At 40.4% G+C, this 17,840-nt stretch overlaps 1 protein-coding gene across 3 annotated transcripts in view; it reads right to left on the bottom strand.

The window, feature by feature from the left end:
* The window catches only part of brsk2a (BR serine/threonine kinase 2a), a 237,398-nt gene extending 231,602 nt beyond the window's left edge, over nucleotides 1-5,796 (bottom strand). The window contains exon 1 of one of the 3 annotated variants that reach the window (XR_006983679.2): nucleotides 5,338-5,794. Coding sequence is in view for 2 of the 3 variants with exons in the window: in XM_017485650.3 (XP_017341139.1) it covers nucleotides 5,338-5,431 (94 nt within the window). In the remaining variant the exon portion in view is untranslated. Of the gene's footprint in view, nucleotides 1-5,337 lie in introns of all 3 variants that reach the window. The other 2 variants (XM_017485650.3, XM_017485653.3) reach the window with 2 other exon arrangements.
* Between the last annotated feature and the right edge of the window lie 12,044 nt (nucleotides 5,797-17,840).

Raw genomic sequence — 17,840 nt, 5'->3', positions numbered from 1 at the left:
TCTATTTATTATTAGTCTTCGATTATGTGAAGGGTCGGCATTACAAGCTCCTGAGGATGAGGTGTTGCTATAGAAACGGGCAGTGGTGGCTCAAGGGTTAAGACTCTGGGTTACTGATCAGAAGGGCAGGGGTTCAAGCCCCATCATCGCCCAGCTTTTGGGTCCTTAACCTTCTTAACAACTTCCTAACAAGCTGGGATATGTGAAGAAAATTATTTCAGTGTGCTGTAAAAGTGAAATTAATTTAGGAAATGAATCAATGCCTTCTGATCTGAGAATTCAAAAACACTATATGCAGTATTTCAGGACAGTATCGTTGTTATATGTGCTTTATCATACAACTTGACATTATAATGGGAATTTTTTGTACATTCTTTAACAAAAAACTAAGCCCTCAGTCTAATTCTCTTAATTAATTCTTTTAATTTGCTTATTAATTCTCTAGAGTATGTATATGTACAGCATATTTGTATATGCATATTTCTGTTAACATACTTTATTGCACTTTTGGGTTGCAAAAATGAATCTCTTTATATGGGATATATTTATATGGAATGAAGAAAAAAAAACGCCCAATATTATTAATTAATGAATAAAGACTACAAGATTTTCCCTTGCTTGCTTCTTCAGCAATTAAATCAAAACCCTACCTTGCCCGAATAAACCGTCTAGACAAACAAAGTTGTCACGGAAGACCCAGGCTGGCTTTACTTTCAGACGGCCACATGGGGTTAATTGCTCTTGAGGGAGCCTCCTGCAGAATCTCCTGCACTGAAGCACAGCCACTGTATCAGAGCTTCAGCTCCAGCACGAGCAAGAAGCAGCCATGCAGGACTCAATAAGCCCTTACTACAGGCGCCGCTGCACATGGACAGGGAAAAGGGGGAAAATCCAAAGATGGCAGAAGTAGTCATTTTTATGGCGTCGGTGCTTACACGAGGCTTTCCGAATTGCTTGTGCTGGTTAATTTTATGATTGCAGATAAGCTAGATAGGCTTCTACCCAAAACAGTGATATGCTGTTAATTTACTGACAAGGCAAGCACACAACACACAAGCGTCAGCAGGATTTTGCTTGCTGTGCGTGTGTGTAAATTCAAATTTATCATTATTATCCAATGGTATGCTTATATATTTAAAAAAAAAAAAAAAAAAAAAAACAGCATATGATGCTCTCAGGCAATTTCCTCCTTTCAAGAACCGTGCACATTAAACCTTACATTCATACTCAGATTCACGGAGAATCCAACAGTAAGGAGAATAAAATCTGAGCGTGAGAGCATATAACGATTTGTATATATAACAATCAGAACGAATTTAAGCACCTGCACACACTTTCTATAGAAATACATAATGCACAGTGCATATATTGAAGGATTTCATGGTACATAGAGTACAATCAAAGCAACTGAAAGTGTGAGCAGGAGTGTGGAGTATGAGAGGAAAAGAAACTGGCAGTAAAGTAATGCCATATGGTAAAGCTGGGTCACATGAGACTGGAGTTCCCAGCAACGTACTGTGACAATTAAGGCCAACAACAATCGGTTAGTGGCTTGTGCTCATTTGATGCAACCTGTGATTAAACCAACATTCACAGTAGGTATGCTAAAATGGACTTCTAACAGAGTCGGCCAACAATTCGTTTTATTAAAAATGATTACCTAGCAACTGAAGACAACAGATTTACAGCGTGTCATGCAGGTGCCACGGGGTGTTTTTGTACAATAGGCAGGCTGACGCTTTTTTCGTTTTTGTTTCGGCGTTTCCCACTTTAGGCCGAATTTCAGTGATATGTTAAATATATGCACAATGCTCCATGTGGGAAAGACTGGAGAGACTTTTATTTTTAGGCATTTAACAGTAAACAGTGGAATTTGTGTTCCTGCTGCCTCTTGATCCATGTGAGAGAGATTTTAGCATGGGAGATTACAGACATGCTGTGGGACTTTAATCACATAATGACATCATTGTTTGACACCGGAGATCGGCCCAGGCCGACCGCTATATACTATTAAAATTTTAAAAAGAACAACTGTACAGTACACACCCAGAGTCAGTCTGTAAACCATGCTCTATGATCTGCTCTCACACATGCACAATCACATAACTATAAGCCACATACTGTTTTTAAAGGTTTGTCATGTGGAGTGTGTGACATTTGTCATGTGTATTTGGCTTCCATGTGCTATATGTATGTATAGGCGAGGACATACACAGAAATAGATAGTGTGGGTACAGGGACAGGTGCATAGCCAAAGTGTCAGTCACAGTCACACCCACAGTCCTCTGTCTATGCATCCGTGTTTTACTGCTCTAAGCTCCTGACATGCTACAACACTGGAGATCCGCAACGGTTCAATAAGTGTGGCTCGGGGTTTGCTGAGGACTAGTCAGTCCGTACAGGATTTCTTTTGTTCTGTGATTGTTGCGGCCAAAAATGCTTGATTTTGCCACGGCTTTTTCCTGCGAAATTTGCGATACAATTTGCAGAGTTTTGTGCCTCTTCTTTTTTTGCAGGAAACTAGTTGAATTGGCTAAATTTCAAGTGCACAAAATTGTTTTACACGCTCTTTCAAAGTGACTACGTTTACATGGACAGCAGTAATCTAATTATTACCCTTATTCTGAATAAGACAATATTCTAAATAGACAATAATCGATTTTAGAATATTCCTGTCATATTCCCGTTTTACATGTTATAGAACGGAGATCGATTAACGGCACACGTTATTACGTCCCCACGCCACGCCGTCTGACGTTCCTCCAGAATTTCACGTGTCGACATACAGTTGGACTTCGTTAAAGTACCATATACAGTGTTTTTATTTTTAATTTTAGGAAAGCTTCAAGTGGAGTTAATTATTTGTCATGCTGCACGTGCAAATAGATGACTGCTTGAAGCCATGGGCTGCGTCCCAAACCGCGTACTTACCTACTGTATATTAGCTGAAATACATGTATCTCACCTACTATATAGCAGGTAAGTACGTGACTTCGGACGCAGCCGTGCTCTCTTGTTTACCGCTAAACGGTTGAGCACTGCCGTGTGTGTACGTGTCCTGTCGCAAAATGTGGTGAAAACTCCCACACGACCTTAATCGTGTAATTAGGGTTTTTACATGTCTTTAATGCACGTCGATAATGTGACTAAAACAGGAATACTACACATGTCTTAATTTGATTTGTGTTTACTTCGAGTATGACTTTAATCGGATTAAAGTCATAAATAATCACTGTTTACATGCTAGTTTCTTAATCAGAGTATCGTCTTAATCGGGTTAATATCGGATTATTGTTGTCCATGTAAACGTACTGAGTGATGTTTGTTGGTAAATGAGACCTTTTAGCTGTACACGCATGAATCGAAGGGGGCTACGATTGTGATGATGTCCCATGACGCATCTTGGACCAAATCTTCTGAAAATCTGCTATCTGTCATATCGAACAAATGCAAGCTCCTCCAAATATTGCGGCGTTTGACTGATTCTGCGTTAATTTCTGCAACCGCAAAACTGCGAAATCCTGTAGGGACTGACTAGACTCGTTCTAGTACAGGTATGACTTTTGATTTTCAAACTCAAATCTTGGGACTTCACGGCAAAAGTCTGATCTGAATTGAGCTAATAATGCAATGTGGTTGTATCCGCGAGAAGACAACAATCCAAAATATAACGCAAAATCAACAGAATGTATGGGATCCTAGTAATATCTTAATATGCACATTAAATAATAAAGAAATGTCTGTGTAATCGATCACACTAGATTTCTGTGCATGCAAGCTTTTGCACTCAACTGTAACCCACTGAATTAAGAAGCTTTGCTTGTATTTTCTCATTTGTAAGTCGCTTTGGATAAAAGTGTCTGCGAAATGAATAAATGTAAATGTAAGAAGCTACTTAAACAGCAGAGAATTTAATGACGGTAAACAACAAGATCTTAAACTGTATGGTCTATGGGAAAGCACTTAAACGTAAAGTGCGAGTAAACCCTAGGACCACGATTGAAAACCACTTAGATTGGCGTTTTTGTTTTTCCAGCTCGCCACACCGTGGAACTGTGGATTATGTGTTCTCTTGGTGGCTTGATGAGATGAGAAAGAGCAAAAATGTGTGTTAAAAAGTGCAAAAGTGTGAATTCTCTGGGGAGCCCAAGAACTGTTTTGGGAATCACTAACTCTGTGAACTGAAGCGCACTCCAGTTTCAGTAATGGTTAAGAAGACCGGGATGTCCTGGTGCAGGGAAAATACCAAACTCCAACACCAGAGAGGACCTTACATTAGATTAAGTCAGTGTTTTTCAGTCCTGCTCGTGAAGCCATCCTGCACTACACATTCGGATGATTTCCCAGCACTAAAGCACCACATTTAACATCATGACAACCTTCTTAATTTGAGGAGTTGAGTCAAGCATGTTAGAGCAGCAAAAACACTAAAATATTGGAAACGCAAAAAATTAGGGAACGCAGAGATATGTTCTCCAGTAACGGCATGTAAGAAAGCGATGATGAATGAATGACGTGCACCAGAACCAACAGTAAAGACAAGCCGGAAAAAAGCCAGCCCTTATTTTTCTCTGCCTCACTCCAGCCCTGGTCTCGCCTGGTGATCTGAGGCCAAATCTAAGCACCAGAGAGGACAGATGGAGAACCCTGCCTTCTCCCATGCGGGGCCACCGGACAACAGCCCGGAGTGTTGCATCACTTTTCAGCTCTCGCAAGGTCACAATGACTAATCCAGTCCAGATTTCGTCCAACGTGACCACAGCACATAGGACAGATTAGACGATGTGGCAGTCTCACCATCCCGATTCACACAAGCAGCATGGCAACAAGGTAACGTGAACCGTTTCATGTGCAACTAAGGACCAGGAAGGTGTTGATCATATAGGATAGGGAGACTGGATGTGCATTTTAAAGCATTCTGTCAATCTGAGGCATGGTGTAAAATAATAATAATAATAATAATAATAATAATAATAATAATAATAGTAATAATAGTAATAATAAAGAACCAGAGCAAGTTGCAATTCATCATCCCATTTAAGGGCTGTGTGCCTGGGCTGGGCTTATACATCCTAACACACACATATATACACATTTGCACAAGGAAAAGATTAAAGGCAACACATAAATACCTTTACATTCGCCTCTAATAAATAAAACCAGAAGCGGGTCAGACTGTCCTCCACTTGCATGGTTGTTAATTTAGTAGTCTAAAGGGTAAAAAAGGCTACACCTTGGTACTGATGATCGAGGGAACTAAAATAAAGTTTTCAGTCTGAATGCGATTAAGAGGAAAAGAGAACTGCTGTTTGGATGAGATGAGGTATAAGGACAAACCTGTCTGTCCTTTCCCCAGCGTCTTTTCCAAGCGGTACGGTCCCACGTAATTGGCATGCTGGGCGGCACTGTTCTCTTTCCCGGACGTGGACATGTTGGTCTTCTAAAAAGAGACAGAGGACAGACAGAGTGATCCTCTTTAACCTCTGATGATGGGGAGGATGAAGGTGGTGGTGGTGGTGGTGTCCTATTCCCGGTTCCGCTGCCTGCCTCCTCCCGTCACTCACTCTCTCACTCTCTCTCTCTCTTCACGGATAGTTTTTGTTGTTATTGTTTTTGTTTTTAAGCGATGAACTCAGTGCGTCGTTGTGTCTCCAGTCTCCTTGGCAGCAGTAGCAGTAGCAGGAACAGGAAGAGCTGCAGCAGGTGAGCGGAGTGTTTATGGTCCGAGGAGCATTGTGTAAGTGTCTGATCTCTCGCCTCCTCTCGGCTGCTGAGACTGTGGCTCTGGGAGCAGCCGGTCTCCAGCGCAAAGGGTGGTGGGAACTGCCGCATCGCTGGACCACGATTGGACAAGGAGTTCACCAATTACAGAGCGGCTGTACATGATTGACACGTGAGCGCACCAATCAGTGGGATGGTCTCATTGCCGCAAAACACGAGTTGCTGGTGCAGTGCTGAGGACTTCGGATTAAAGCCGGGCCACGCTGTGCGCTTTTTAATAGTCCTTTGCGACAGTTGCTTGTCAGATTGTACAGACATGATCCCCGCTGTAAGCCACGTCACACTGTAGGATCTCAGCTGTCTTTAATGTCCGACAGTCAGGACGCACGCAAGAAGACTGTAGGGAGTAGGAGAAGCCACACTACAGGACCGTGCCTCAAATCTTCTGACACGAAGAGTTTAATCAGAGGAAAAATCTGATCGCAACGGCCATTAATCAACTGTCGGGGAACATGTCAGGGAACTGTACAGATTTTGGCCTAGGATTATAAGAATCTTTTAGGATTCTCAAAACTTGTCTCGAGTTGGGTTCACACTACGATTCCGGCCAAAATTTGGTCGTCTGAGACAAATTTTGAGAATCCTAAAAGATTCCTGTAATCTTAGGCCAAAATCTGTAGTCTCTGATCGCTAGTTCCCCGACATGTTCCCCGACAGCCGATTAATGGCCAGTGCGATCAAATTTTTTCGCAGATTAAATTCTGCCAGTGTTAGAAGATTTGAGGCACGGTCCTGTAGAGTAACTTCTCCTACTCCCTACAGTCTTCTTGCATGCGTCTTGACTGTTGTACAGTGGGACATTAATGACAGCTGAGATCCTACAGTGTGACGTGGCTTACAGTGGGGATGATGTTCGTACAGTTTGACAAGCAACAGTCACAAAGGACTATTAAAAAGCGCACAGTGTGCACCCGGCTTCACACGACCAAATCGTAGCCAAAATCATACCGTGTGAACCCGGCTTTACACGTAAGGAGAGTGTGAATAAAATATTAAGCCTTTTCGCTTTAACCAGTGGGTTTATTGATGGTCACATTAAAACAGGAAGCTTAAAACAGATGTAAAATAGAGGGAGTTAGAAGAGAGGATACTTAAAAGGGCACAATTCAAAGCAATAGGCATAAAACAGTTGAGGGAGAGAGAGAGAGAGAGTAAAATGTGCAGAAGAAATGTACAGTATTATTCAAACGTTGGGGATATGTTGGCTTAGTGGCTAGCACACTTGCCTTGTACCTCTGGTGTTGGGATTCGAATTTGAGTTTGCATGTTCTCCCTGTGCTTCAGGGGTTTCCCCTGGGCACTCCGGTTTCCTCCCCCAGTCCAAGGACATGTGTTGTAGGCTGATTGGCATTTCCACATTGTCTGTAGTCTGTGATTGTTCCGTGCGATGGGTTGGCACCCCGTCCAGGGTGTCCCCTACCTTATAACCAGAGCTTCCTGACGTAGGCTCCAGGCTCCCTCTGTGTAGGATAAGCAGTATAGAAAATGGATGGATTATTCAAACATATCAGCTACTGTAAACTACACTCTAACACTAGTGGTATTAAGAATAATAATAACAACACCATACCACTCTAAATACTTCAGAGTTCATTCATCCATTCGGTTTCAGTAACTGCTTTAGCCTGGTTAGGGTTACATTCAATCCACAGCCTCAATTGGGCACAACACAGAAACACACCTTGGATGTGATGGCAGTCCATCACGGGGCACCACTCACACACCCTTCACACCTAGGAGTAATTTAACATCACACAGACAGTAAGCTGAGATCAGGATCAAACCAGGGACCAGGGACCGTGGAGCTGTGAGACAGCAATGCTAGCCATTGCACCACTGTGCAATAAAACCATCCAATGAATCCAGCTCGCTTTTCCATAAAGAGCATCTGCTTAAATGTTTCTCACCCGGAAATTAGCTCTACCCCCAGGAAGATCTGCATTTTTCTCTTTAAAAGGCATACAGTGTAGACTGGGCCGGATTATCCAATGGCCATTATGGGCACAGGCCCAGGGGCCTACAAGACACTGTGCCCAGGGGCCTCTGAATTCTTCATCTGGGCCTGAGTTTAGAGTGGCAGGGTCAGTTGGGGAAAGACAGCCACTACTGGCCCCTCAGAGAGCTATAAAAAGTACACACTGCTCTTTTTGGCAGAAGGATCTAACATTGTTATGTTCATCTTTCCTTTTTCAAGGTCGGTGACTGACATTCATCTCCATTTCATTTGTTATTATCACAGTAGGTGCTGGATCTATAACACACTAACTGAGAATTGTGAGACAGCAAAGAGGAACTGTCTTTGGTTATCGCAACCATAGGAACAAGAGTAGATGTTACTTCTCCTTCTCTTTGCATACATACATATGCACATAGAGAGGTAAATCAGAAAGGTCATGATCTGAGTAAAAATATGTTGCCTAAATTCCTTTACCTGTTCACATGAATTTCTTCATCTTAACTACCATTATTCTTGTCACGGTAGGCGTAGCTAGGGGGCTAGATTTCAGGTTTGAATATTTTTGACAGTTCCTTATTATTATTATTGCTTATTGAGGTAGTTAGACTCATCCAACACTGCTGATTATATATAAATATATTATGTGTGTGTGTGTGTGTGTGTGTGTGTGTGTGTGTGTGTGTGTGTGTGTGTGTGTGTGTGTTCCATAATTGCATTATAATGATGCTCATAAATGGTCAATGTCAAATATTCTTCTTTTATGGTAGGTCAGGTTTTATAAAGATGTAATTTCCCTCATATTACTATCATATTATTTGAATAATTTTTAGTATAACTGTCATATTTCATTTCCTGTGCCTATTAACATTATTAAAATATAGCAAGATTGGTTGATGGCAAACCGTGCATCAAGTACTGTAAGGCACCCACCTAAATGCATGAGCATGTAACGTTTATCATTGTACAGATCCATCCATCTTCTACCACTTACTCCTTTTCAGGGTCGCAGGGGAGCCTGGAGCCTGAGTATTGGGCACAAGGCGGGGTACACCCTGGACAGGGTGCCAGTCCATCACAGGGCACAATCACACACCCACACACCCACACACCCGTGTGGACCCCCGGAGGAAACCCCCGCAGCACAGGGGAGAACATGCAAACTCCGCACACACATGGCCCCGGCAGGAATCGTACCACGGATCCTGGAGGTGTGAGGCGAACCACTAAGCCACCGTGCGCCCCCATTGTACAGATCACAAAAAAATTTTTAGACACAAGTTCTAACTTGTTATCCTGTAGACTTTCATTGTGGTGGAGGAAAGAACCATTTCATTTACATTTGGCTGACCCTTTTATCAAACGCACCTTTTTTTTTTTTGTCCAAAGCAAAATTGAGACAAGATACAACTGAGCGCTTGAGAATTGCTCAAGAACCCAACTGTGGCAGCACCAGGATTTGAACTCACATCCATCTGATCAGTAGCTGAAGGCTTTAATCGCAGAGCCACCAATTCTAGTTCAGTTACTGTTGGCATACAAATAAACATTACTTTTACTAGTCTCATTTAGGTTGTATTATGTTCATTTTGTGCTCATGTGCAAAACTGCCAGTGACTATAGCTCTAAATACAGATCTACATCAGAAGCAGATTGCATTTGATTGTTTAATAACCCATTAGAGGAAGTTTAAAAAAAAAAAAAAAAAAAAAACCTGTGTCAGAGGCAACATATTATTCCAATATTTTATATTTGACACATTTGTACCTTTGCATTTCTCCAGCAAACAATTTACTACAAGCAAGCCAGATAACCAAAAAGTTATACACTAACATTATCTAGCCACATAGCTAGTTATTAAGCTAACACTAGGTGATAAAAGAGTTTCTGTTTTCTATACCTTGTGGACCTAGTTAAAAATCTGGGCTTTTTTTTCTTTTTCTTTTCTTTTCTGTTCTTTTTTTTTTTTTTTTTTTAATGCTTCCATTTTTTTCTCATTCATAAAAGCCAAGCCAGAAAGCAACACTTAACAGACTGTCACTAGTTAGGTAGTGAGTGCAATGTTCAAAAAATAAGCTCGATCATTAGCTGCTTCAACTAATGAATGTTCTCCTGACTCCAAGTTTAAACTGTACAGAGCAATTTTTGGGTAGCAGTTTAGCTTAAAAAAAAAAAAAATAGATAGGCCAACTAATGTCAGTGGTGCACATGAATGCAAAGACTTAGTAGAAATGACATTGAAAGGGACAAATAGGACCATCTGAGGAGTATGTGAAGATCAAATAGATCAGCCCCCAGAATGAGTCTTGAATATGGTGCTGTGATTTACCCATTTAAAAAAACGATACCAAATTCCTTTACCAGCCTCTCAGATTTTCTCATTTAGAATCTCCAGACGGGGCCTCTGGAAACATCTGTAGCTATAGTGTGTAATGATGAAGCTCAGCATCTCCCTGCCTCCCCTGCACTCTCACCGTTGCCTAATCAGGAGGCATAGCGAGCGGCCATGTTGTTTACTGTTTACACGCAGGCAAGCCCGGCCAAATAAGCAGAGTAAACATCATCCGCCGTGTGTCTGATTGGCAACTTCCCGTACTGTTTGTGTACAGAAGCCTTCATCCACCGTGGAATATTAATACATATCTATACTAATGGGATGCAGATACCACTGGCAGATAGAATAGCGATGAGGGAAACCAGATGTACAGATCTGAAAAGGGTTGTAATGAAGAAGCCAGGAGACACAGAGCTTCTGTTTGGCTAAGAAATCACCTTCGCTTATCGGAGGAACAGGTTTTAAAGGTGTGTATTAAACACTGTGTGTGTATGTGTGTGAAAGAGAGAGAGAGATGGAAAGAGAGACCAGGAGGGCTAACAGGAGGTGAGATTTGTAACTAATGAAACTGGCCTCCATGAGCGTGAGTGACAATCGGCTAAACAGAACACAATCTGAGGGAAAAACTGAAGGATATCTGTACTTTTTTTCATCCTAATGCTGCTTTTTGGGCATGGCTTGATAGCTGAATGGGCTGCACAGGGCTGCGTATAGCATATTAGCCTATATTCACCTTCCAAATAAAAACATCATTGTAAATATTAATAGTATGAGTGATTACATTATGCAGTGCACATTTATCATTATATTGTTATGCCCTTTTGCCTGGCCTGCCAAAACACTCCAAAACTAAACAAGTGCCTGCATGGCACTCCTCCAGCTTGGACTCAATAAAAAAAAAATCACTTGGAGTCATGCCATCATATCAAGCTTAGTTGAATGGAACTGGCAGATGACTGTGGTTAAACCAAAGAGATCTGAGGACCAGGGAATGGGAAATGGAAAAATAGTCTGACCTGTCCTGAGGAAACATTAATATGAGGCTTACTGACTGAAACTGAAGTACTTTTAATGGACCACAAAAAAAACTCATGGATCTAAAGGCGCAGCCAGAGAGCAGCTGTAGGAAACAGGAGTCTGACAGATGTCCAGGCAGATGTCCGAGTCCAGACATGAGTTAGGTATTATTGTCAGAGCTAGCTCTTTCACACTGATCTGAGTTTAATTACTATGGTTACTCTTAAAGCGGTTAAGGTTAGGATTTCAGATAAGGAGAACTGACCTTGGTATGAAAGGACACCTTGTACCTGGAGCTCAACATAGATATGAGTCTGAGGTGAATGACCAGAGAAACTGATCAATGAGAGTGTCAGAAGCAGACAGAGAAGCCTATTACATTCCATCTGCAGGCATTTAGAGGAGCTGGAGAAGAGCCTTCCCTCTCTGTCACCACAATCCTTCATCCGTCTTGGCACACCAGTGTTCCAGGGTTTGGGAAGCGCAAACAAACATAGAGAGACAGAGAGAGAGAGAGAGAGAGAGAGAGAGAGAGAGAGAGGCTGACATCTCTTTTTGAGATTGAAATTATCACACATTTTAACTTATTTGATAACGTTTTATTATTATAAGATGATCTTTATTAAAAGAGTATCATATTAGCAGTTTGTTAAGGAAAATAAAGATGTGGGTATAATTAAAAGCAATGCTAAAGCAGAACTTTCATAATAATATTTAAATCTAACTAAAAGGTCTGGCATTTCCAATCAAAATCTAAACTCTTCACCGTCATAATGATCATCATTTCAGTGAACAATCTGCAGAATGTTTTCTGAATGTTATTGTTCTAGGAACTTTTGATTCCAAGAAAATTCGGTGTCAGGTCTTCTAGATGATTTAAACAATGCTTTTAACGTTTCTACAACATCGCTGAAACTTTTTTTTTGTTGTAGAAATGTTAGCACAATGTTTTCATAATGTTACTTTTTTTAAATACATTTTTCATAATGTTCCTTTTTTGTCTCTGACATTGTGAGGCAAACCACTATTACAGCAGATTATACTCATTCTAAGCCTTCACAGAAACTGTGAAATACTTATTAAACATTCAAATAATGTTCTCTATTAGCTGGGTCAGAGTCAAGTTACCCTCAAGTGCACGTCTAGTCTCAAGGCAGCAGTCCCGGTTGAGTCTATAACCCAATCCCAAAGAGCTCTACACTCTGCAGTCCTCCTCCACGTACCTTATGGCATTGACAAAGTGAGGACCTGGTGTGTGCTAGTCCTCAAGGGTTTGAGTGTTCACAGGCAAAAAAACAACAACAATAAAACAAAACACGCATTTAGGTTTTTAAGTGCATTTTTAGTGCAGTGGGTAAGAAATCCTACTTCAAAAATTCAAAACAAGTTCTGAATAAGGTCCTGGGATGCGAGGAGTAGGGAGACTCTGTAGGAAGGTTGTAGACGTACAATTTGAGTTTATTATTTAATGTCGGAGAAACAGTCATTTATGTAGACTATACTCATCAAGGACACCAAAGTGAATAAAACATTCAAGCCAATGTCTCATTATGCTTAAGTCCAAGTCAAGTATTAATTAATGGCGAGACTAAGTCAAGTTGCAAGTCTTGACTTAATTCAGAGCTGATTTGAGTACTACATTACTGGTTAACACCTAGATGGAAATATATAGGATTGAAAAGGAGCTGTGAAACTTTAGCACAAACGATAAACTTTAATCTGCACCCACTGACTTTCAGATACAGGATAAACCTACTTCCATATTTAACTACGCTGCTGATGAGAGACGGACACTGCAGGTGCGCTTTTAACTTCAAACTGGGTCTAGTCTAAGTCTCTAGAAAATGAATGTATTTCAGCCCATGCAGTTTCACTCTGAGGCAGCCAGACACAAGCGGGAAAAAATTTCAAGACTGAATAGAGTGAATAGAGGCCCATATGTGACACTGGGTGTAACATGTCTGGACTTGACTTCAGTCCACATAGAGGCCGCTGTCTTTAAGTGCTGTGACATTTTAGTACCCAAAGGAAAGCACTGGAACAAATTCTGGTGAAACTAAGGTGAAAAAAAAACTTTTTGCCCCTTCTTCTAGACCACAGAAAATCCAGGTGTGGTGGTGGTGGTGGAAAAATCTATATAAGATCCACAGGGTCTGATTCAAATGAACGTATATAGAGATGCTGTTGTTTATTAAAATATAAAAAGATGCCATAGTGTCTTAATGATCAGTGAAATAAATATATTTACATTTTGTAGCTCTTTCTCTATATACCATATGTTGAGATCAAATCGTTATTGTTCGATTTCTTGTTTATTTGATATCAGAGGCAGATACAAGTGTGGATAAACTTTTCATTGGTGAAACTCATAGAAACAAACCCCAGAGCATTGGTCACCATCTCTGTTCCTGGAGAGGTAACTTCCTGCAGGTTTCATCTCCAACCAAAATCTAATACACTTGTTTAAATTGATCAAGAGCTTCTTAAGGCAATATTTGGATGTTCAGGTGGGCGCCATTATGGTTGGAGCTAAAATCTTCAGGAAGGTAGCTCTCCAGGAACAGGGTTGGTGACCACTGCCCTAGAACATGAGCAAGACCTTGGGAAACATGGAAACATACATGAAACATAAAGGTATAGGTGACAACAGCTAGACCATGAGTGCTACCAAAGATTAAATACCTGTACTCATTAGATAACAACTTGACTCAGGTGCACGGGATTAACTTAAAGCGCCAGGGCTGATGGGAAATGTAGGTCTGCGCTGCTTTCGGCGCTGACCTGACAGCTATGATTTCTGGCGCACTGGATGGGATTACATTAACCATAGCAATATAAGTACGCAAAAATGTGATAGGTTTTTTGGAGTATTCAGAAAGCATTTGGCAAAGAGGCCAAAGACCAAGGTTCATTAACACAATGCTTTAATAAAAAACACGTTAACCATTACAAAACTTCTACTGGTTCCTGATGGTTTTAATTGTTTGTAATGGTTAGTAATGGTATTTTTTATAGGTTGATTTCAGAGTGTCAATGGTCATAAAGGTGACCTGAGACTGATTCTAGATGAATTTGATTCTTTTCTAAAGGAATTCAAATGTTTCCTACAGGAGTCTGTTAGTGTCTGATGACGACCGTGAGGTAACAGGCTGAGGTTTGTCTCTGTTCTGTTTCTGCGTTCCAGTTTTTCTGTAAGGAAATATGAACGTAGCATATGTGGATGTCTAGATACCACTGGGGTAATAGATCATTAAACTACAACTACTTATTAACTGGACATATATTGCATCTGTAATTGAATGAAGAACGAAACCTTTAAACCTAGTATATACTGATGGGAATATGTATAATAGAAACCATTAGCCAATTCCCATGAGGAAGTGAAACAATATTTCAAATGTATTATTATTATTATTATTATTATTATTATTAATAATAATAATAATAATAATAATAATAATAATAATAATAATAATATGGTTTTATTTTCAGCACAGTAGACTGTATACGTTTTGGGTTACCCCGTAGCAGAAGAGGAGAGCCCAGACTAGCCAGACAGAAATATATTACATTAGGTTACAGCAAAGAGACAGGTTTATGAGTCATGTCAATTTCAACATGCCTTAGTTTATCACCTTCAGCAGGGTCAGCAGTAATTAAATCTGTGTATATGCGTTTGTGAACACAACAGAGGTGGGGCATAAATGTGACAATGACTGTGTGCACCTTGTAAAAAGATAGCCCAAAGGTACATAACCATGGTCAGCTGGTAATCTGATATGCTTTTACCACGCTCTCGGGGTGAGTGATTGATTCGACAAACCACAAAACATTCATTGGCTTTGTTCCAACCTGATAGCAAAATTGTTCCTCACATGTGCACACACACACACACACATAAACACACACACAGCCCTAGCAACAACCCCACACTGCTGGACACTTCACAAATTAATCTTCGTATCAGGAGAGTAAAGGAACAGCACTAGGCCCACCTGCTGGACAAACCCAGAGTACACCACGTTCCCAGCCTGGAGCAGCAGAAATAATGAAAAGTCCTCTAGCACCAATATGTCTTGTGTTGGTGGTTTGATTCCTGGCCCCTCCTCATGCCAAAGTGTCCTTGGCCAAGACACTGAAACTCAAGTTGCTCCCAATGGCAGGCTAGTATAGAAGCTCTGTTGCCATTGCTGTGTGAGTGTGTGGGTGAATGAGAAACAGTGCATAGCGCTTTGTAGAACCATTAAGGTTAAAAGGCGCTATATAAGTGTAGACCATTTAAATCACTCCTTAACCTGAGTCTAACTTACATCAAACTTAATTACAGTTTGACTTGACTTGACATGTTCGTCTATACTGTTAGCAAAAGGGTTTCTCATTGTCAATTTGAAATGCTGTCTGACAGGGAAACACTCTGTTGTAGCTTTCTACCTTAAGGCCTTTAAGGGCTCCTGCAGAAGGGAAAGCCAAAAACCCTTTTCTAAGAGTGGAAAAACTGAAGATTTGAACTCACAAGGCTTGGATGTTTTGAGTAGGATTCATGTTTTACTGTATTTCACAAGTTATGAAATTGGCGTCTTCCATGCACATTTCTGAGTTGCAGCAATTTATTTATTTATTTTTTAAAAAAATCTGGTTCCACTCAAAAGTGAAAAGGGAGAAAATTGCATTTAAAGATTTCATTCCAGTTCCACTGAAAGGCGCCCACTTTTACCTCTACATTTCTAACTTGATCTACTTATGGAAAAACAACATGGGTGTCAAACATCATGCTAACATCAGTGCTGAAATAATCACTGATTAAGTTAGTCACTTTTTTATGTTAACTAAAATGGTTTAGTTATAATATCTATTTATTAGGTAATAGATGATGATGTGATGGCACAAGAGCATGACAGATATTTTTACAGCTGCTATATAATTACACACTGATTAGGCTTATGTCCGTTTTTCTACAGCGTGGCATCCGAGAACCAAATTGGAAGAAATGCACGTTTGTGTAGGCTAGACTTGTTAGTCATGTTAGACTTAGGCAAACTGGTTTTCATGATCTTGTATGTTAAACTGGCTACTCACCCAACAAGTTTTTAAGGCAAGCTTGGAATTAAAAACCTTTGCACAATGTTTTACTAAAATATATTTATGTTTTTATGTTTTAAAGAAGAGACGTAAACGTATAAAATTGAATTTTGAAATTTTCCAAAATTCCATACTAATATGTGACCGGTTTTCCCAAATATGCTTGAAAGCGACAGTTGTGGGGAAAAAGTGGTGTAAAATATCATAGAAATTAAGCATTACTGATGAAAATGTGAGCAACAGACTGTTTATGCATAGCGATGAATAAAGGCAGGAAGTAGAAAATAGTGTGAAAATATTACACCAATAGTGTGTATTAATACGTTTCATTTCTAAACTGTATATAAACACCAGCGCTGTGTATGAGAACGTGTCAGGTACAATATATATGCATCACTTGCTAATTACACTTGCTGTAGAGGAGCTGGTGCCTGAAGAGAGGAATTTAATAGCAGATTTTACCAGATTTAGTACTAAACACTCACCTTACTAAGACATAAAATGTATAAGCACATAATATGACCCTAATGATGATGATGCTTTTTAATAATGGCAATTAAACAGCACATGTATAGTTTACTGACTCTAAGGTGACTAACTGCTATATAAAACACTAATTGTGGGCAATCAAATGGAGAATTTGGGAGTGTTGGGAATAATTAGGTTTTGTTGGGCGTAAATAATTACAGACTATGCTAATGTGAATTGCAGCAATGAGGATTCATCAGGGCATAATTACTGCAATTACATTATCCAAAGAGACACAAGTATTCATAGATAGCTTAACAAATCACAGCTCTGCAATTGTTTACCTAAAAACAAATCTTAATATCTGTGAACACAGACCGAGTGTTTCAGTCCTACTCAAAGGCCCTGAGTCTGTGGTGTAGAGAAGAAGGGCTTACTCATACTTTACTTTACTGAATCACTGAAGCAGCAGGGTGAGCTGTTCCTGTGGGGATTTCAAATTTGCTCAGATGAACATTACAGTGTGTGTGATAGTTAGTCCTGTTGGGGAAAATACAGGTTTGTGTCATTTTATTATTTGTGAAATACTGAATATAAGAAATACATTAGTACATTTTTATGTGAGATGCATTTTTTGTTTGTTTAGGGTATTATTGACATATTCTTGAGAGCACTACCCATGTGAACAGTGGGTTTTTATTTATTTATTTATTTTAGCTTCAAACCAAATTCCACAGAGACTGAAGAACACAGAATGTGGACTAAAGGGCAAAGCATCTTAAATCCACAGCTTCTGCCTTTCTTTTCATGGTGAGGGCAAATGAGTAGGTGCTGTGAGAGATGGATTGAGGAACAGGAGAAGCTGAAAGGAGCAGTGAGTATCGGCTTGTCAGGGGGTTGCTGAGCGTGAGTGGCCGTGGCAGATGCATTAGTGCAGACATTTCACTCCCGCTCTGGCTGAATCCATTCAGGGACTCAAAGCATGGCTTCTAGGTGAACTGTGCAAGTGAAGGCTGTCTGTGTCCTGGTACACCTCCTCAGAGACCACACACACACACACACACACACACACACACACACACACACACACAGACACACACACACACAATCACACACACACACACACACATACACACACATACACACACACACACACACACACACACACAGACACACACACACACAATCACACACACACACACACAC

This window comes from Ictalurus punctatus, chromosome 14 (assembly GCF_001660625.3).
Source record: "Ictalurus punctatus breed USDA103 chromosome 14, Coco_2.0, whole genome shotgun sequence".
NCBI classification, from domain to species: domain Eukaryota; kingdom Metazoa; phylum Chordata; class Actinopteri; order Siluriformes; family Ictaluridae; genus Ictalurus; species Ictalurus punctatus.
The sequence above is the reverse complement of the archived record's forward strand: the minus strand, read 5'-3'. Positions and strand labels throughout refer to the sequence as shown.